Below are 21,782 nucleotides of genomic sequence, written 5' to 3'. Positions count from 1 at the left end.
CACTGCCTGTTGAAGCCAGGAGGATCTGCACATCACTACAGAAGTAGCTGTAGTTCACCTCCTGCATCTGCTATGTCCGGGGCGATCTGCAGCACCACTCGCAAAGATATATAGCCTTTCTGTACTATGGCATTCAGTAGCTACCATTTATCCTCCAGGAGATGTGGAATAAGGGCTGTCAGTTTTGTGTAGTTGTCAAAGTCATAATTAGACAACAAGGCTGCATAATTTGCCATTCTGAGGGTAAGTGTTGCGGAGGAGTAGACCTTCCTTCTGAAGAGATCAAGTTGCTTCCCTTCCTTATCAGAGGCCAGATTTCTATACTGGGGAGCCTTTGCTCTCTGTTGGACAGCATCCATTACCAATGAATTGTGCTGAGGACGCATAAAAAGAAAATCCATGCCTTTGGATGGCATGAAGTATTTCTTGTCTGTTCTTTTGTTTGTTGGTTGAGCAAAGGCTGGAGTTTTCCTTATCTCATTAGCAATTTCCAAAATTGCTTCATGCAGGGGTAATGCCATCTTGGAATTCTGGGAAGGTCGAAGGTTTTTCAGGAGCCTGTATCATTTTTGTTGTACTTGAAAGAATCATACCACCTTCGAGTCAGCCACTCTTTTTAAAAGATCATACAATTGGCGCAGGTCATCTGTAGGGGATGAATCATTGGGAAACACAGCATCGTCTGGTGAAGAGGATGACAGGTCCGTGCGTGATTCATCGTTAGACTGGTTTTGCTGTGTTTGTGTAGTCAGAGAAGTAGGTTGACGTGGTGGTAGTGTCTCTCCTGAAGGTGTGGGAGGTCTCATGGGCGCTTCTGATGGTGTTGACAGCCTACTATGAGTCTGTTGGCTTGCATGATGGCTAGGGGTCCTGAAATGTGAGCGTTCAGTAAGGTAGTGGTGGTGACTGTAATAATGGCCGTACTCATGGTGGTGTCTTGGGGAATAGTAGGGTGAATAAGTTCTCCCAGTGGAGTGATGATGTCTAGAACAAGAAGATCTAGTTGGTGACCTTGGTGATCTACTCCTTGAGTGTGACTGGTACCGGGATCTCCAGTGTCGATAAGGTGAGTACAAGTACCAGTGTGAGTAGCTGCGGTGACATTCCACTGATCTGGAATGGATGTTGTGACGGGACCACACTGGAAGTGGAGATGGAGATCGGGGCTGCGATGAGAAAGCTGACAGTCCTGGACTCGGGGATGGTGTTAGTACCCTCCTAGATTTATGTCTCGCCTTCTGATGTATTGGAGGTGAATATTCCTGCTTCCGCAGTGCAGTCTGAGCTGGCACCACTGTCGGTGCCATGTCAGACGAATCTGGCGCTGAGGGGCTGATGCCGGTGTTATGGGCAGAGCCGTGGGGCTTTGTGCCGAACTTCCCCGCGATGAGGAAGAGCTCAGGACCGCAGTTGGTGCCAAGAGGGTCGGCGCTGCGGGCGGTGCCAATGCGGTCGGCGCCACTGTAGATGGAGTCGGTGCCACTGGTCACAGTGCTGAATGCGGTACCAAGGTAGACAGTGCCGATGGCACAGCTTGTCTCCTTGGTGCCAGTGCCGAATCCATTCTGGGTACCGTGGGCACCATCAGTGCCAAGCCTTTGGATAGTGCTGGTGCTCATTCCTCCCTCATGTTCGGAGGTACTCTGGCTCGGGGGACGCTTTTCCATGCGGTGAACAGAGTTTGCTCCCAATGTGCCAGGTTTATCTCCCACACTCAGTCTCTTAAAGGATGGGTGGCGGGGAGGGTATGGCTTACTTTTTGCAATGGGTGGGTCATTATGTCTCACCTTGTCTGATGGCTCTGGCGCGGAGGCACTCGTTTGCAGAGGCTGCAGGGCCTTGTTGAAGAGGAGCACTTTTAGCCGCATTTCGCGGTCTCTTCTGGCCCTTGCCATCAGCTTGGTACAATGTGGACATTTTTGAGGAATGTGCCCTTCTCCCAAGCATTTTATACAGCTCGAGTGCCCATCCGATGCAGGCATCGGGACTTAGCACTCTGTACATTTTTTGAAGCCAGGTGACCCCGGCTTGGTTATAAGTATGGATTAAAGGGTTCTGTACAGAGGGAATAAAAAAAAAATGTTTTTGAACACTAATAACTAATTAACTAACTGTATGACTAAAACTATGACTACAGCTATCTAATACAATTTTTTTTCCTCAGGTTTGAGGAGACGCAGTTCACTCCACCTGAGACCATGGACTGTTAGGAGGAACAGGCGGGAGCCGGACCATGCATGCACTCAGAAACAATGCAAAGGGGGCGCAACGCCTCCCACGCATGCATGGTCTGGCTGGACTACAGCTGACAACTCTCCAACCTGCTGCACTGGGATGAGCCCAACACCTGAAGTGGAGTACCCACGGGGATAGTACCCAAAGAAGAACACATGTGTCTTTTATTGTACAGCAGGAAGGGGTTTAGGGAGGGGTAAGTAGAAGGACATGAGGGAGGAATGAGGCACAAGCCCCCAGTGGGGCACACCAGGGAGACTGTTACTGTCTGCAGAACAAGCTGTGAGGCTCACAGCAACACGTCCAGGAGAAGCACCAGTGTGCCCAGGGCAGCTCTGGCTCCATGCTACAGAGTACTATGGTGTCCTGAGTGAGGGCAACCAGAGCACACAGAGAAAAAAAAATGCTTTGCTGTCCCTCAGCGAGGTAGGCAAACAAGCAGGGAACCTGAGAACTGGCTGTCGGGGGGGGGGGGGGGGTCCCTTTAAGCACAGGCCTCAGATAGCCTCAGGCAGCAGCTACACAAGGTAACTCCTGAGCTGATGCCCGGCCAGAACTGGTTCCAGCCGGCCTTAAATGTGATTCAGCATCCACACTATTTCAAAATAGCAAAACGCTATTACGAAATGCTTTTTGTGTCTAGATGCATTATTTCGAAATAAGATATTTCAAAATAACGCTGTAGTGTAGACATACCCTGACTAACAGTCCTACCTCATCTTTGGTCTTCCTCTTTCTTCTAAAGGTATGTCTACACTAGCCCCCTAGTTCAAACTAGGGAGGCTAATGTAGGCATTCGAAGTTGCAAATGAAGCCTGGGATTTAAATATCCTGGGCTTTATTTGCATGTTCCCGTCTGGGTGCCATTTTTAAATCCCCTTAGTCCGAACTAACTGCCCGCAGCTACACACGGCAGTCAAACGCTAACTCAAACTAATTCCTTAGTTCGAGTTAACTGTTACACCTCATTCCACGATACTGTTGACAAAGCCTCTGTTGACAAGGAGCATCTAGACTACAGCCAGTTCTGTCGACAAAGCAAACCACTTATTTGACAAAGAGTGTAGATGCTGTCTTTTGAAAAAGCACAGTATGGATGCAATAGCGCCTTTTGTTGACAGAACTCTGTCGACAAAAGGCATTATTCTTCGTAGAATGAGGTTTACCATTGTCAATAAAACTGCTGTGTTCTGTCGATTTACTGTCGACTGAACCGCAGTGGTAGTGTAGACGCAGATATAGTTTTTGTCAACAAAATCCACTTTTGTTGACAAAACCCTATAGTCTAGACATACCCTTACGGAGATTTCACAGTAAAATTGTAATCCTACCAAGCCTAATCATCTGAGTAGTTCACTGAATTCCAGTGTATTCCAACTGGATTATTTTGCAACACCTCTTGAATTTCAGAGATTATTGTCTCTTTTTGGTGAAATATTACCCCTTCTGCTTTCTCCCTGAGGGTATGTCTACACTACAAAGTTAGTTCGAACTAACGGACGTTAGTTCAAACTAACTTTCATAGGCGCTACACTAGCACTCCGTTAGTTCGAACTTAATTCGAACTAACAGAGCGCTTAGTTCGAACTAGGTAATTCCACGAGGATTAAGCCTAGTTCGAACTTACTAGTTCGAATTAAGGGCTGTGTAGACCCTTAATTCGAACTAGTGGGAGGCTAGCCCTCCCCAGGTTTCCCTGGTGGCCACTCTGGCCAACACCAGGGAAACTCGTCTGCCCCCCTCCCGGCCCCGGACCCATTAAAGGGGCACGGGCTGGCTACGGTGCCCGTGCCAGGTGCAAGCCTGCCAGCACCCAGCCAGCAGACCCTGCACCTGTCACGGATCGAGCCACCGACCTGATGCCCCCCAGCCCTCCCCCTCTTCCCGGGACCAGGCTGGCGGCTCCCAGGAGCTTACCCAGGACCGCAAGAGGTGAGCACCCGCCTGGGCTAGTGCGCACATCATGGACCTCGTCCACGATCTCCGCACTAGGCACAGGAAGGTGGCCAGCTAGGGCAGGAGAGCTGCCAGCCTGGCCACCCAGGAGCAGGTGTGCATGAAAATCAAGGGGTCCACTGAGACCCCCGACCCTGAGCCTACAATGACCGTCCTGGGTCAGACCAAAGGTCCATCTAGCCCAGTAGCCTGTCTGCCGACAGCAGCCAACCCTAGGGACCCTGGAGAGGATGGACCGAAGACAGTGACCAAGCCATTTGTCTCGTGCCATCCCTCTCCAGCCTTCCACAAACCTTGGGCAGGGACACCACTCCTACCCCCTGGCTAATAGCACTCCATGGACCCAACCTCCATGACTTGATCTCACGTCCTTTTAAACTCTGTTCTAGTTCTAGCCTTCACAGCCTCCTGCAGCAAGGAGTTCCACAGGTTGACTCTTTGCTTTGTGAAGAACAACTTTCTGGCTGTGTCCAGACTCAGGGTTTTTTTCGGGAAAAGTAGCCTTTTTCCGAAAAAACTTCACCTGTGTCTAGACTGCAGCCGCGTTCTTTCGAAATTAAATCGAAAGAACGCAGCTTTTCTTTCGACGGCGGTAAACCTCATTTCACGAGGAAGAACACCTTCTTTCGAAAGTGCTTCTTTCGAAAGAAGGCGCTCTTGAATGTAAATAGGGCTTCTTCGAAAGAGAGCATCCAGACTCACTGGGTGCTTTCTTTCGAAAAAGCGGCTTGCTCTTTCGAAAGTTCCGCGTGGAGTCTAGACGCTGTCTTTCGAAAGAGGCTTGCAGTCTAGACATAGCCTCTGTTACTAGTTTGAAGCCTGTTACCCATTCCTTTCCTTTGGTGTCCTCTAGTCCTTCTTTATGGGAACTAATGAAGAACTTTTCTGTATGCACCCTCTCCACCCAACTCCTGCTTTTAGAGACCTCTATCCTGTCCCCCCTCCGTCTCCTCTTTTCTAAGCTGAAAAGTCCCAGTTTCTTTAGCCTCTCTTCATATTGGACCTGTTCCCAACCCCTGATCATTTTAGTTGCCCTCCCCTCTCCCAGCCTCTCTCTTCCCCTCTCTCACCTCCTTTTCCCAGTCTCCCCCAGTTTTGTTCAATAAAGACAGATTCCATTTTTGAATACAATTGTCCTTTATTTTGTACATCAAGAAAAGGGGCTAGGGAAGGGTAAGTGGAAGGAGGTGAGGGAGGAATGGGGTACGAACCCCCGATGGGGAGGACTGGGCTGGCTCTGCGGGCTTCTGGGGGTGGAAGCTCTCCTGCAGCCCCCGGAAAGGTCTGCTCCCTCTCCCCAGATGGCAGCCTGCGGCAAGTGCAACCGGGCTGATGGCCGAGTGGTGTGATGTGCCCAGTGTGGGTAGGTGGAGCTTGGTCCTGCCTTGAGGGCGGGGGGCTGGACTCGATGACCTCTTGAGGTCCCTTCCAGTCCTATGATTCTATGATTCTATGAATTAACTAATTCAAACTAAGTTAGTTCGAATTAGCGCTGTAGTGTAGACGTACCCGGAAGTACTATTTAACAAAGAGCAATAATAAACATTGTTTCAAAGGAGCCAAAGGGAATTTCTGTGAGAGTTGGGATTCTAACGTCTTCACACTCCTCTAAAAATCTCAAACTTTTCATATTATCTTTTTTATACTGAGTGAAATAAGGGCTTTTTTAAAGCATGAAGGAGGGAAGAAAGGAGGTTTAGGAGAAAAAGAATTAAAATAAGGCAACAGAAAAAGGAAATACTTATTAGATTGTTCTTTTCTACTGTTTGTGCTTGCTTTTTAACAGTGGAGGGATAGTTATTGATCCAGAAAATAAGATTTACTTGTTATACTGTGTGCTTTTATAAATATTCGTTTTAATATTTTTCATGGGTATGTAAAAAAATCATAAATAAAATGGGAAAAGTAAGATGGGAGTCTTTGAGACAACTTTTTGATTTACAATATATGGTGGGGAGATCAAATGATGTGTTCTGAGACCAAAATGATTTCCCCACTACAAACATTATGCAATAGCCTCATGCAACAGATTTCTTCATTTGAACAGAAATTATATGTATTCATAATTAACATATGTGATATGCAAGTAATAATACCAATCAACAATTGCTTGGATAGTGTGTTATTTTATTTTAGTATATTAATAATTTAAGATGTGGTCAGATCAAGCTATTATTCATTATATTAAAACAAAATATACAATTTACTTATTTTATCTGATATACAAATCTGCAAAAAATGTATACACATCATTTTACGTATTTTTAGTCAAGCAAATTAACAAAAATGTATGTCACATGCAAAAGGTATGATACATCCAAAGAGTGAAGTGCAGTACCAAACCTAAGCTGACTTGGTGGTAAAGAAATAACTTATTATCATTCAAAGCTTTATTCTACTCAAAGTGTATATTGATTGTTTTAAAATATCAGTTAGGTCTCACTAATGCCAAAGTTACCAAATTAATACATAAAATGGGTTCCTATAACCAGCTTCCATCATCAATATTTTCTGCTGCATGAGTTGTTTTCTCAAATGATCCACTCTCACTAGAACTTTCTTGTAAAAGCAGTACTAAACTCGATATAGTTGTGTGAGGATCAAGCAGTTTCACAAGGGGTATTTCCACACTTCTTTCATGAAAGATACGATTCTGTAGTGTCATGGCTGACATAGAGTCCATGCCCAGTGATGCAAGTGATGTGTTCACAGTTAGATCACTTGCATTTGTACTACTGAGATAACTCACCAGTGAGGTGACATAATCTTCAGAACTGACTGGAGATAAATTCTGAGGGGTACTTTGTTCAGACAGCTCGATCTTATTGCCAAATTCTTCTGACATAAGTATACGGAACCGACTCCTGAGTGATTCAAAGCTAGAAAGAACACAAGTGCTCAGCGTTCCAAAATTTAATTTTATTACAGCTTGCTGAGGATTATTCAGAATTAAACTTTTTTTAAGATATTCATAAATTTCATGTACCTGCAGAATACCTATGCCTTTGGATTCCAAAATATTTTGAATGCTGTTTTGATTTAGCAATAATCCAAGATTCAAGGCACCCCAATTAATAGATTGTCCTGAAAGTCCACAGTTCCTCCTATAATGGCAGAAAACATCTAAGAAAGAATTAGCAGCAGCATAATTTGCTTGTGATGAATTTCCAAGAAATGAAGTAATAGAGGAGTAACACACAAAATAGTCAAGTTCCTATCCTCTGGTAGCCCGGTGGAGATTTATTGCCCCTGCAACTTTGGGACTTAACACTTTCTCAAAGTGAGACAAGTTCAGAGCTTCAAGATGTCCATCATGTAAAACCACAGCACTATGGAACACACCTTTGACTGGAGTCTTTGGAAAGACAGTGTCAATTTAACTGATTGCTTTTTCAACATCTGAGCTAGAAATAACATTGCACTGCAAACTGACTATTCTGCTCCCTTTGCATTGATGTTCTAAGGACTTGATTTCTTCTTGTTTCTCTATGCTAGGCTTGCTCCTTGAAAGCACTGCAATACGACCCCCTCCATTCTGGGCTATAAACTTCACAGTTTCGAATCCAAGCCCAGTGAGTCCCCCTGCCACTATGTAAACTGCATTCTGTTTAAACATTTTCTGCTGTGTTTCGTACACTGGTATGTCTGAAATCCAGTTAGTCACCTCATTCCCTTTCAGCACAGCAAGTGGGACAGATCTGCAGGTGAAATAGGAGGTCACAGAAGTGTTTGTACTTTCAAAGTTCTCTGTCTGCTGAAAAACAGAATATGACAGGTTTTGAAATGGTTTCATTTGCATTGATTTGATCCATCCACGGACAGCCCTTAGGGATTGTTTCAGAGATGCTTTCTGAAATACACTCATAATTTTCAGTACATGAACACGGATGTTTTCTTGATCACTTCCAATTAGGTATTGAAAACACTCAGGCTGTCAATTACCATGTACTATCACAAGGTCTCGGAGATGAGAAAGATGGACTAAATTTTCCTTAGACATTCCAGTTACTGGTGGCAGACAAACCAGAGCACTGCACTGCTTTCCACACTGCCACTCATCAGAAGTAGGTTTTGCAAGTACTGTTCTCCAGCCCATTTCCTGGGCTGTCAGAGTAAGGACTTTGCACAAAGCTGATTCTGGTTCAGTAGAAATAATACCTGAAGTCTCACTGTGTTTCACATTCGATAATGTTTGATTTAAAATTTCCCATGAGACCAGAAAATATGACACACAAGGTATGTTACTAAACCATGGAGACTTCTTAATGTTGAAACAAACCGTTCCTGGAACTTTGACTCTTGATGACGCAACAACTGGATAACATGAAGCAACTTGATCTCCCACCTTAACTTTTCTCACTTTGCTACCTATTGCAGTTACTGTGCCACTGAAGTCCAAAGCTAAAAGCTTATGTCTGTCTATTGTATATGAATTCCAGTACAATGTATTCCCAAAGTCACAGCTTGAAATGCTAACAAGAAAATAGTCTTCTGAATGAATGCATATTTTGTCAATTTGAACTTCCACACTGTGATTATCAAGCTGAGAAACAGTATTATTGGCTATTTCAGCAGATAAATCCTTCACTTGATAAGGATCTGTCGTGTATAACGTGAATGTCTCTAAATTCTGAAGAGACTTTGAAGGTTGAGTGTAATCTACATCTTTAAATGGTGTGCGTCTGATTTCTGAAGAGTAAGTTCTTCCCTGATGGATACAAATTTCTGGATGATCATGTCCTCTATATTTTACAATAACATCTGCTAAGGCTGAGATGTCCAGTGTACTCAAAGAGCTGATGTCAATCATCTGAAATGTGATTTCTGAAACTTCAACTATGCAAGTTCTTGTCATGCCACACAAAGCAAATCCAGGGTTAATATGATCTACATTTCTGTCGGTTGTTCTGTAGGTGATTATTCTAATTGAACAACTTTTTTTTCCCCCTCTTAATGCCACAATAATTTGACGATAAACCTCACAACACTTAGCTAAATGTGCCACCACTTTGCTTGGGAATTCGTCACTTAACTTCTGAATTCCCCACATAAACAAAACTTCATGGTAGTCCTCAAGCTCCCTTTTCATTTTATTTTGTATGGTCATTTCTGGTGTCTTGGCTTCTAACAGTATCTCCCAATCTTCATACATAACATATTTCGACTCATTGTGTAAGTATTTTTTGAGTTGCTGAGCTATTCCAAGTTTGTCAGCAAACACAATGACCCTAGGTGCTTCCCCTACACTTCCTATCACCTGAGCAGGAAATATTTCTTTCCACTTATTTTCAAAGAGCAAGTCATTATCTCTGGTGGATATTTGCTTCATAAAAGTGATCCCAACACATTTCAGTTCTGCCAGAATGGAGCCATGTTTATCTGTAAAGCATCCACAGACCTCTAAGTAATTCTCAGTTGATTTGCTTGTTTTAACATATATCACCATTTCCTCCTCCAAAGATCTGAAAACAACAAGGCTGCCTATGCTTGAAGGAAAACCTGCTCTGGTCTGGACAGTTATTGTTGTCATAATAACAGTCATTTGTAAAAAGCAGTCTAACAGCACTGGATGGATACAATAGCCAGACATCTCATCTCTGGTCTCTCTATTCACCTTTATGCTGGTTATAGCTTCTTTTAGCTCTTCACAATAAAATACATCGCTTAGCTGTCTGAAGCTGGAACCATATTGAAATCCAACCTGAGATAGTGTTTCATAAACCTCATCTGCTGTAACTACTGATTTGCATCTTTGAAAGATGTCTTGAAAGGAAATGCTGTTTTCTTCCAATGCAGCTTCAGACTTCTTTGTAATTTGTCCCAATGCATACACTGCAGCTGAAATTTGTCACTGTTTTTTGTGAGGCCAATTCTATCTTTAAATCATGAGAATTCTGGTTTAAAACACACGGTGCCAAAAAATGTATGCTAATCTGGCAATTACTTAAAGGCACTTTCAGCCTTGAACTATTCATCACAGATGCCAAACCGAGTTCTACAAAAAATGCACCTGGAACTAAAGCAACACCATTGTTCTTGTGCTCATATAAATAGGGCACTAATGCCTGGGACACTGGGCAGTTGAATTTGGTGTTGTCACTGTTCATGCTGTAAATCGGAGGATGATATGAGTTTACAACTCTTTGATTTGCTTGTTGATGGATATTCAAATAGGTCATTAGCTTCTTATGATCAAACTGATACCTGGGAAAGGCTGCTGGAAAACTTTGGTACCCTTCATAAAAGTGATGCCAGTCACAGTTATATCCCAGTTCAAACAGATTTCCTGTAAGAGTAAGAAGTGTCTGGTATTCTTTATCAGTTTGCAAGGAGGACAAAACTCTAGTTTGTTTTCCTAGTGTTTCCACTATATACCTCTGTAAAGCTCTGTCAGGGCCTATTTCAACAAACACAACATTTTCCTTCTCTTTAGCTGAAGTCAGTATGGCCTGTGTGAAAGCAACAGGATCTCGAGCGTGTCGAGCCCAGAAATGGCCTGTAGTGAATTCATCTGAGGAAGCAGCCTTCCCAGTCCAATTCTATACATGTTTCCTTGTTTTCCAAAACAGGCACTAGAAGACTACAACAGAATATGGGGTGTTATAAACATCAGTGCAGTAAATCAGAATGGAAGATCTGTGACTCCAATCACAAGACCATCTCAAATAGCACAGGAAAAGTTACTATGCAGCATTTATCTGGCTCATGTTGATCCATCAGCTGTGCAATATGTTGAAGCACATGGCACAGGAACTTCTGCTGGAGATCCTACAGAAGCAGAGAGCCTAGGTAGCATCATTGGTAGTAAAAGGTCTCCTAAAATGCCTATTCTGAAGATTGGCTCCGTTAAAGGAAATGTTGGCCATTCTGAATCAGCTGCTGGGGCAGCAGCATTAATTAAAGTTCTTTTAATGATGCACCATGAAAAGATTGTTCCATCTTTGCACTATAGAGAGAATATTAGCAGCATAAATACAAAGAAATTAAATCTATCCATTCCAACGACTGTAGAAAAATGGGAAGAGTCGAAAGAATTTGGAAGAGTAGCTGGTGTCAACTGTTTTGGATTTGGGGGAACCAATGCTCATGTTGTGGTCAGACAATTCAAGCAAAAACAAATTCTTCCCTCTTTTAAAAGACCACTTGAATTATTGGTACTCTCAGCAGCTTCATGCAAATCCCTCAAATTGACAATGGAAGATACAGCTGAACAATTAAACATAAGCAACTCAGTAACTCTCCCAAATGTAGCTTATACCGCTGCCTGTAGAAGAAGCCATGTAAATTACAAGTATAGAAAAGCATTTGTTACCAACTCTCTCCGACATTTACAGCAACAAGTTGCATTAGCAGCTAAAACAGAAATAACTCCATCAAAGATGACTCCACAATTAGTTTTTGTGTTCTGCGCTAATGGAGTAAATTTCAAAGGGATTTGCAAGTCACTGTTGAGTTCAGAGCCAATATTCAGAGACAAATGTAAAGAAATAGAAATGTTATTTCAGCAATATGTACCCATCAGCCTCCTAGAATTAACAGAAAGCAAATGTGATGATTTCTCTAGGCCAGAAATTGCCCAGCCATTGCTTTTCACTCTCCAGGTTGCCTTAACTTCTCTTCTGAGATATTGGGGAATTAAGCCAGTGGCTGCTGTTGGACATTCAGTTGGAGAAGTTGCCGCTGCTCATTGTGGGGGGTTTCTTTCCCTTGAAGATGCCGTCAAAGTAATTTATCACAGGAGTAGGTTGCAGGCAAAGGTTACTGGAGGCAGAATGTTGGTAGTTGGTAACATTCCTGTTCAAGAAGTATCAAAAGCCCTTGGCCCATATTCTGGGAAGGTGTGCATTGCAGCTTTTAACAGCCCTTCTTCCTGTACCTTGTCTGGAGATGCAGACACTGTGAGTGCCCTTGAGAAAGAACTAGCTCAGCTGTTCAGCAAGAGAGACATATTTCTCCGTGTTTTACATGTCCCAGCTGCATACCACAGCCACATGATGGATCCAATAATACAGGAGATGATGGAGCATTTACAATATTTGGAGAAACAGAAGCCAGAAATTGAAGTGATTTCAACTAAGGTAAGTGCTTAAGGCCTTTGTCTGCACTATGAGATAAGGTTGAATCTATTAAGGTTGATTTCTGGTCACCCAATTTTGCAAAGTCGAAGGTCCATATCTCCACAGTGCACAAGAATTCAATGTAGTTCGATGTAATGCATCCCCATTAGGGAGACTGCCATTGACTTTGAAAGTGATGCACTGTGCGTAGCTATCCCACAATGGCTACACTGCTTTGCATTCTGGGTTATGCTCCCGGTGCACGCTGGGACCAAAGCTGTGCAGGGTATGGTTCTGGGTTCATGTCATCAGTGTCCCTTAATGTGCTCATCTACTCCCTCCCCTCTTGCTTGAGATCAACAGGCAACTGTCTTTTTGCACCATTTTCAGCCCTGGTTGCCCGCACAGATGCCATAGCAACACGCAAGAATGGCCCTCCTCATGAATCCTGTTTTGCATCAAACCATTGTCATGCTGATGTCTACCTTGGTGTACCTAATGGTGCAGTATTTTGATAGCGTAAGCACAGCACACCAGGAAGAGGACAAAAAGGAAATCTCCTCCATCTTGGAGTTGCTAGGGCATGTTGTACAGGAAAGCCCTAAATATTTTAGTCCTTGATATTAACCTCAGGTTAGAAGAGTTGAATCTAGAATTATATTTAAATGGGAATTGCACCCTTCTGTGTATCTGGAAATCTTATTTTTGGAGGTTGTAAGAAAATAACCCTACCTTTTTTAGTGGTTTCAGTAAAAGAACTCCACAGCCTTCTCCCCTTCCATAACCATTTGCTTTGTTAGTAAAGGGCATACTCATCCCCTCGGGAGAAATCATTTTTGCTTTACTCAGAGACACGAAAGGGCGAGGATCTATAATGCAGTTCACTCCTCCACACAGAGCCGCTTCACAATCTCCTGTAGTAAAATAAATGTATGACTGTTTTCCATCTTCTGTGCATCTCTACAAATTTACAATAATACATTGTCTAATATATGGAACTATTAACATTGCTCATTAGTGATAAAATGAGAAAATTTGCAGAGAGGTTATTAAAACAAGACTGACCCACTGAAATTTCATAGACATAGTCAGACTTCCTGGCCTTGAAAGCCAAGAGATAGTAAAACTCTCAATGTTTGGAATAAGTCTGAGCAGACAGCAGAATATAAATATTAGTCACTGATGGTATGTCTACACAGCAAAGTTATTTCGAAACAACAGCAGTTATTTTGAAATAACTTTTCTAGCGTCTACACAGCCATTTCATTATTTCGAAATTAATTTGAAATAGCAGAGGGCTTATTTCAAAATTGGTAAACCTCATTCCAAGAGGAATAGTGCCAATTTCAAAATTTCTATTTTGAAATAAGCACTAGGTAGATGCTTATTTCGAAATACGGGGCCTCCAGCTGCCCTGGCCACAAGGTCTCTTCTGACCTGATGCTCTGCTGGAACTGGTTTCAACCAGCCTTAAATGCGGTTCAACATCAACTCAATGTGGACACGCTATTTCAAAATAGAAAAACACTATTTCAAAATGCATTTTGTGTGTAGACGCGTTATTTCGAAATAAGCTATTTCGAATTAACTATTTCAAAATTAGATATTTTGAAATAACGCTGTAGTGTAGACATAGCCTGAGGGAATAAACACTCTTTGTCTCTTTTTAAAAACAAAACACATCCAAACCTTCACGAACCATAATAGAGTGATTTGGAAGAAAGGCAGACATTAACAATATAGCAGGTCTCTGAAAAAGGAGGCTTACATCTTTCATGGGTGCTAAAGTCAGTGATGGTGTTTGCCAATTGTTGTCTATCACAAGAGGTATAAGCCATATTGAAATCCATATTGGTGGAACTGATAGTGCAAACCTTCATTTTGTTCATTTTGTAATGATAAAATGCAAATATGTTTAGCTGTTACCAGCTGTGACATTAGTCAAATTCCAATAAGACACTGCACATAAATACCTTAGTAACTTATATACAATAGCAATCCTAATTTATTTGCTTATTTACTTTTAGACTCAATACCTTGTTTAATTGCTTGAGAGGCATAATGCAAAGCATAAAGAAACGATGAGCATGCAGTATCAAGGGAAAGTGATGGTCCAGTCAGATTAAAAGTGTATGAAATCCTGTTGGCAGCTATGCTTACTGATACCCCAGTACCATCATAATTATTTATTTCATTTACTGCTCTGCTTGTGATGATTTCATAGTCTCGATTCATAAGACCTGTAAAAACAGCAGACATATTTCATATTAGTATGAGGGATTAAAATAAAAGAAGAGATCCAAACGTAGGGTGGTTCTTTCCTCTCTTCACTCTAGGTAATGGTGCTGAGTATTGAGTTCTTGTAGATATAGATCTTGTTGTTATTATATTAACAGAGTTAGGTTATTGGGAGTCAGCCCAGCCTTTTTTGGCTTGTTAGTTCTGTTATAGAATAAATAGGAAGCTTGCAACTGCTCAGCTCTCTGTATTTCAAGTGATTTTTTTCTAAACTCTGTAACTCCAAACAACATAACAGGTGGCCTACATCAGCACCTACAGCAGGGGTGCAGAACCTAAGGCCTGGGGGCCAGATCCAGCCCCCAGCTTGCCTGGATCCAGCTCTGATGCTCAAGGCACTGGGGAGTCGGCACTGGTGCTCCAGCTCTGTGACCCCCTGCACCTGCCCCAACAGGGCCGAAGCCCTATTGCTAGCTCCCTGAAGTAGGGGGCAGGGAATGAGCCCTGCAGGCCAGAGTCAGGCAAGCTGGGGCTGGAGCCAATCCATAGGCTCTTCCTCCTGCTTTCCCTCCCCTTGTCTGGGGAAGCAGCAGTGCATTAAAGTGCTGCCTGGAAGCATTCCACCCCACTTATTCCTGGCCAATAGAAGCAGCAGGGGCAGTGCCTGGGAGTGGTAGGGGACATGGAGCTATGTGTATCCCCAGGAAGCTGTGCCAAGTAAGCACCCCAGATCGCTCAGACCCCTCACTGCCAGTATGCTCCTGGGCCCTCCTGGCCCTCATTCTGACCCTGCTCCTGTACCTGCCCAGACCCAGCCTGCTCCTGCACCCTACCTCCTGCCTAGAATACCCCCACACTTCTGCACTCTAAATCCCACCCAGACCATGCACCCCCATTCTGCTCCTGCACCCCACCTCCCTCCCAAACCTCCCATCCTAAACCACTCCTGCATCCTGCTTCCTAAGCCCACACCTCAAACCCGCTTTCTGACAGCCACCTCCCACATACTGAACCCCTCATTTTTTTGCCCCTCTTCAAATCCTAGGTACCTCCACAAAATCTACTATCATGGAATGTGGGGAGTGTTTCTTTCTGTTTCTCAGTCAGGAGCCATATCAGTGTGGGGCGGATTTTTTTTCTTTCTCATGTTTGTGCAGTCTCTGATTATTTTTCCCCACCCCTGACCTAGAGTGAAATCCTGGCTGTATTGAAGTAAATCACAAAACTCTTATTGACTTCAGTGGGACCAGGATTTCATTTCTTATCTATAGATTTGACACTTAAAACTTGCAGAAGGTATTCAATGCCATGAAGACTTTATCTGCAAGAGAAAGTGGCAGGGGCCTAGCTGAAAGCGTGATTCTAAACCAATTCAGTGAAACTGGGGCAAACTTCTAATTTGATTTAACTTAAATGCCCTCCATAGCCAGGCACTGCTGTTTGTAATTTAGATTTAAAGTATTATTTATGTAGCAATGAACAATACAATAAATTAGTTACACAATGTGAGTTCACCTAATATACAGTAGGTAGCTTTGTTCAGAGTCTAGTATCTTTAGATAGAATCATAGAATACTAGGACTAGAAGGGACCTCGAGAGGTCATCGAATCCAGTCCCCTACCCCCATGGCAGGACCAAATACTGTCTAGACCATCCCTGATAGACATTTATCTAACCCACTCTTAAATATCTCCACAGATGGGGATTCCACAACCTCCCTGGGCAATTTATTCCAGTATTTGACTACCCTGACAGTTAAGAACTTTTCCTAATGTCCAAACAACCTCCCTTGCTGCAGTTTAAGCCCATTGCTTCTTGTTCTATCCTCAGAGGCCAAGATGAACAAGTTTTCTTTCTCATCCTTATGACACCCTTTTAGATAACTGAAAACTGCTATTATGTCCCTCCTCAATCTTCTCTTTTCTAAACTAAACAAACCCAATTCTTTCAGCCTTCACTCATAGGTCATGTTCTCTAGACCTTTAATCTTTCTTGTTGCTCTTCTCTGGGCCCTCTCCAGTTTCTCCACATCTTTCTTGTAATGTGGTGCCCAGAACTGAACACAATACTCCAATTGAGGCCTAACCAGTGCAGAGTAGAGCGGAAGAATGACTTCTTGTGTCTTGCTCACAACGCACCTGTTAATGCATCCCAGAATCATGTTTCCTTTCTTTGCAACAGCATCACACTGCTGACTCATATTCAGCTTGTGGTCCACTATAACCCCTAGATCCTTTTATGCCGTACTCCTTCCTAGACAGTTGCTTCCCATTCTGTATGTGTGAAACTGATTGTTCCTTCCTAAGTGGAGCACTTTACATTTGTCTTTATTAAACTTCATCCTGTTTACCTCAGACCATTTCTATTATTTCGTTATTTATTATATATTTTAAAGAGTTTATCTGTCTATGTGTCTGTCTGCCTGTCTATTTATTCAAGAGCTCCTCGTAAACGGTAAGAGCTAGGAACACCAAATTCAGCATACAGCTTCGTCTTATCATAGCTTAAGCTGGTGTCCGAGCTCTGTGACTTTATCTTCACACACAACTATTTCATATTTGGAGACAATTTATACCTTCAAACCAATGGCACTGCTATGGGCACCTGCATGGCACCATAGTATGCCAACATTTTTATGGCTGACCTGGAACAACCCTTCCTCAGCTCTCGTCCACTAGCACCCCTCCTCTACTTACGCTACATTGATGACATCATCATTATCTGGACCCACGGGAAGGAGGCTCTGGAAGAATTCCACCGTGAGTTCAACAGTTTCCACCCCACCATCAACCTCAGCCTGGACCAGTCTACACAAGAGATCCACTTCCTGGACACTACAGTGTAAATAAGTGATGGTCACATAAACACCATCCTATACCAAAAACCTACTGACCACTACGCTTACCTACATGCCTCCAGCTTCCACCCCAGATACACCACAAGATCCATTGTCTATAGCCAACCACTAAGGTACAACCGCATTTGTTCCAACCCCTCAGACAGAGACAAACACCTACAAGATATTCACCAAGCATTCTTAAAACTACAATACCTTCCCGAGGAAGTGAGGAAACAGATTGACAGAGCCAGACGTATACCCAGCAGCCTCTTGCTACAAGACAGGCCCAACAGAGAAAATAACAGAACACCACTGGCCATCATATACAGTCCCCAGCTAAAACCTCTCCAATGTATCATCAGTGATCTACAACCCTTCCTGGACAATGAGCCCTCACTTTCACGGGCATTGGGAGGCAGACCAGTTCTCACCCACAGACAGCCCGTCAACCTGAAGCAAATTCTCACCAGCAACTATACACCACACTACAGAAACTCTAACTCAGGAACCAATCCCTGCAACAAACCTCGGTGCCAACTCTGCCCACATATCTACACCAGCGACACCATCACAGGACCTAACCACATCACCACACCATCACTGGTTCATTCACCTGCACATCTACCAATGTAATATATGCTATCATGTGCCAGCAATGCCCCTCTGTCATATACATCGGCCAAACTGGACAGTCCCTACATAAAAGAATAAAAGGACACAAATCTGATATCAGGAATGGTAATGTAACCCCCTTTTTCCTCCCCGGGTTACTGGGGAGCAGGTCACACTCACAGGTGTGCCTGGGCGCCTGGTGTTTTAACCCAAAAGAGATCCTGAGTACCCAGTGGTGATGGTGTTTAGTTGGGGAAAGCCCTATCCACCCTCTTGCTGCAGTCCCTTGCTGGCAATGAATGTAAAGTGGCGGTGCCTCCACCTGGCTGGCCTTGTACACACACTGGTGCCTTGAGAGCCTCCAGGAATAAACTCATTCCAACATAAAGCTGGATCTAATTCCAGAACAACTACAAATCATATACATCTAATAGAATACTTTAAAATAAACAATTTACTTAACTAAACAGGGATTAACAGATTAGCAAGGAATAGCATTAACAAAACACATAATAGTAACTAAAGTTTATATAGCTAGACAACAGTGACCCCGCCCCAGAGTGTGCACACCCTTAGACTCAATCCCAGACACTTGCTTGCGTTGGCGCACTGATGTTGCAGCTGTAGTGAGGATTTGGTCCAGGCTAAACAGCAGCTCTGTCCCAGGCAGCACTCTTCCAGCAAGGCCCAAACTTACTACTTCATGCTGTGCCTATAGGAAGCAGCCTGCTAACTCCCAGTTCCAACAGGCATGTAGTAGAGGCATCCAACAGCCCCTGCACTGGGTCAATGTCCTTGGCAGCAGCCTGGCTCCCCCTTTGGTTCCAAACTGCAAGGTAGAGTCCCAGACTGCTAGGCCTCTTTCTGCAAGCACATGGAGAGAGCCTCCTCTCTCTCACAAGAGTCCCTCCTACCTCTTTTGTTCCAAGGGCTCATGGGAATTGTAGTCTAGATTGTAGCACACAGGGTCTTTTTAGAATAAAACAGAGACCCCTTCAGTATGGGGACTACAGTAACATACAAAAACCTGTAGGAGAACACTTCAATCTCCCTGAACACAGTAACAGATTTAAAAGTAGCCATCCTGCAACAAAAACACTTCAAAAACAGACTTCAAAGAGAAACTGCAGAGCTACAAGTCATTTGCAACGTTTTAGGATTAAACAAAGACTGTGAATGGCTAGTCAACTACAAAAGCAGTTTTGCCTCTCTTGGTGTTCACACCTCCACATCAGCTGCTAGAAGTGGGCCTCATCCTCCCTGACATAATTGACCTCGTTATCTCTAGCCTTACTCTTGATTGGTACTCTTTTCATATGCCTGTATATTTATACCTGCCTCTGGAATTTCCACTACATGTATCTGATGAAGTGGGTCTTTGCCCACAAAAGCTTATGCTCCAATAAATCTGTTAGTCTATAAAGTGCCAAAGGACTTCTTGTTTTTTGTGCAGATTCAGACTAACTCTGCTACCCCTCTGATACTTAGAGCAAGGAAATAATTTGGTTGTACTAGGAAAATGGGAAAGGGGATTGCGTCTCATAAAATTATACAGAAAAAAAAGACAGAATCACCAGGCAGGTGAAAGAGGCTGGCTGGAGATGCTTCCCTTCAATCTGGGACTGTTTTAGTCCTGAGCCTCCCATCCTCCAGGCACCCTTTTGGAAGGATGGGATGGGCTGAAGCTCCTCCTCTCCCAATTAGTATGGGGACATTGCTAGCTGTTCCCCTTCATCAGGGATTGAGGGGAACGTGCAGTTTGCTGCATTCCTCACTCTGGCTGGGGAGCACAGGGGGAAAATGAACCTGGACCTGACCCAGCTATGGGACATGCACCCCTCCCCCACCCCGGGTATGCCTGTTGAAGTTGCAGTGGTCATAAAGAGGCACTTATCACCTGGTCCCAAGCTACTGCAGTGAGAGAGGGTAGGTGTTGTCCTCTGTCCCCAGAGCAGCCTGCATACTGAACCCCTCATCACCATCCCACAGCAATGATTCAAATGAAGCATGTACATTTTCATTTTATTTTCAAAAAACAAAAATTAATTGAGTTAAGGACCCAAGCAACGCCAGGTAAATCTTCTCATTAGATAAATAAAGTTAGATTCCTATGTAAAGTATATAGAAATGTGTATTATTTTCTAAGATGCTAAATTTATGAACTGGTTCACCATTAAACTGCTAACTTACCAACAAAAACCCCTGTTTTGCTGCCACTGATATTTTCCATTGTGACTCCGGCATCCTCCAGTGCTCTGTATGTACATTCCAGGAGTAACTTTTGTTGAGGATCCATGCGCTCAGCTTCCAAATCATTAATTCCAAACAACTTGTTGTCAAATGTATTAAATCTAAGAAATACAAACCAGGAAATGACATGATATTCTTATAAGCATGCTTGGGAAATGTGCTGTAGATGCAATAACAGGTTGAAAAGGTTTCAAAAGAATTTCAAAAACGATTACACAGGGAGAGAGCTGAACTAGAGTTAATTTGAAAATTCTACACTATCAACTTAGGACTGAATAAGGATCTCAACAGTTTAATGCATCAAAAAGGAAATTTCCCCCCTCTGGATATTAACATTTACACACCAAATGCTTCCATTCCAGTTCATCTGATGAAGTGGTTTACCCATGAAAGCTTATGCCTTAATAAATTGGTTAAATAAATTTGGCAGAACTGTGTCCAATTCTGGGAACCACACTTTAAGAAAGATGTGGACAAACTAAAGAAAGTCCACAAGAGAACAGGAAAAATTATAACAGATTTAGAAAACTTGACCTAAGAGAAAAGGTTTAAAAAAGGAACATGTTTAGTATTGAGAAAAGACCTAACAGAGGCCATGATAAGAGTCTTCAAAGACATTAATGGATGTTATGTAGACTGTAATGATCCATGGTTCTCTATGTTCACTGAAAAATCAACAAAAAGTTATGGGATTAATCTGTGGCAAGGGAGAATTACCGGTAAATTGGATATTAGGAAAAACTTTCTAACCCTAAGCAGCATTAAACTCTGAAATAGGCTTCCAAGGGAGGCTTTTAAGAACAGGTTGGAAAACACCTGCCATGAATGATAAAGGTTTACTTAGTTGTGCCTCGGTTCAGGGACTGGATTTGATGATTTCTAAAGGTCCTTTGCAGCCGTACATGTCTATGATTCTATGATATGTACAGTGTATACTATGAGAAAGTTTGTGTTCTTGCATTCTAAATACAGGCAGTCCCGGACTTACGCGGATCCGACTTATGTCGGATCCGCACTTACGAACGGGGCTTTCTCGCCCCGGAGGTCGAGGTAGCGGATTGCTACCTGCGAGCTCCGGGGCGAGAAAGCCCCGTTCGTAAGCTGCTCCGGTGCCCCTGGTCTGCTGGAGACTGTCTCCAGCAGACCAGGGGCACCGGGCGGGTTCCCGCGCTTCTGAGGCTTTGCCAGAGCAAAGCCTCAGAAGCGCGGGAACCCGCCGCTGCTGCCGCTTCAGTCCCGGTGCCTGTGGTCTGCTGGGGACGGTCCCCAGCAGACCACAGGCACCGGGACTGAAGCCGCAGCTGCGGGGGGTCCCGCGCCTCTGAGGCTTTGCCAGAGCAAAGCCTCAGAGGTGCGGCACCCCGCTGCCGCTGCGGCTCTGCTCCCGTGTCCCTGGTCTGCTGGAGAGGGGGGGGGGGCGCAGCTAGTGTGCCCCCCCCCCAGCAGACCAGACTTTTGTTTTGGACCCTGGAGTAGAGCAGCTGGGGCGCTGCCGATTGGTCTTGCAGCGCCACTCTGGGCACTACTGGACCAACCCGGCAGCACCCCAGCTGCTCTGCCCCAGGTCCTGATTCAGCCGCTGCTGGTCAGTTTC

The 21,782-nt window shown here is 43.8% G+C and overlaps 1 protein-coding gene and 1 pseudogene across 1 annotated transcript in view; one reads left to right on the top strand and one right to left on the bottom strand.

Moving 5' to 3' along the window:
• Positions 1-6,301: 6,301 nt before the first annotated feature.
• LOC149525441 (uncharacterized) overlaps positions 6,302-21,782 on the bottom strand; it is a 39,736-nt gene continuing 24,255 nt past the window's right edge. Inside the window, 5 exon segments of the mRNA XM_089776016.1 lie at positions 6,302-10,028; positions 10,030-10,730; positions 12,981-13,162; positions 14,285-14,488; positions 20,129-20,289. Of these exon segments, the coding sequence (XP_089632142.1) occupies positions 6,674-10,028; positions 10,030-10,730; positions 12,981-13,162; positions 14,285-14,488; positions 20,129-20,289 (4,603 nt within the window). The 3' untranslated portion in view covers positions 6,302-6,673.
• Positions 15,177-17,959, top strand: LOC149525442 (uncharacterized; annotated as a pseudogene).

Source organism: Pelodiscus sinensis, chromosome 2 (assembly GCF_052426305.1).
Source record: "Pelodiscus sinensis isolate ZL-2025 chromosome 2, ASM5242630v1, whole genome shotgun sequence".
Taxonomy (NCBI): Eukaryota; Metazoa; Chordata; order Testudines; family Trionychidae; genus Pelodiscus; species Pelodiscus sinensis.
Note: the sequence above shows the minus strand (reverse complement) of the source record. Positions and strands in the feature narration are given on the sequence as shown.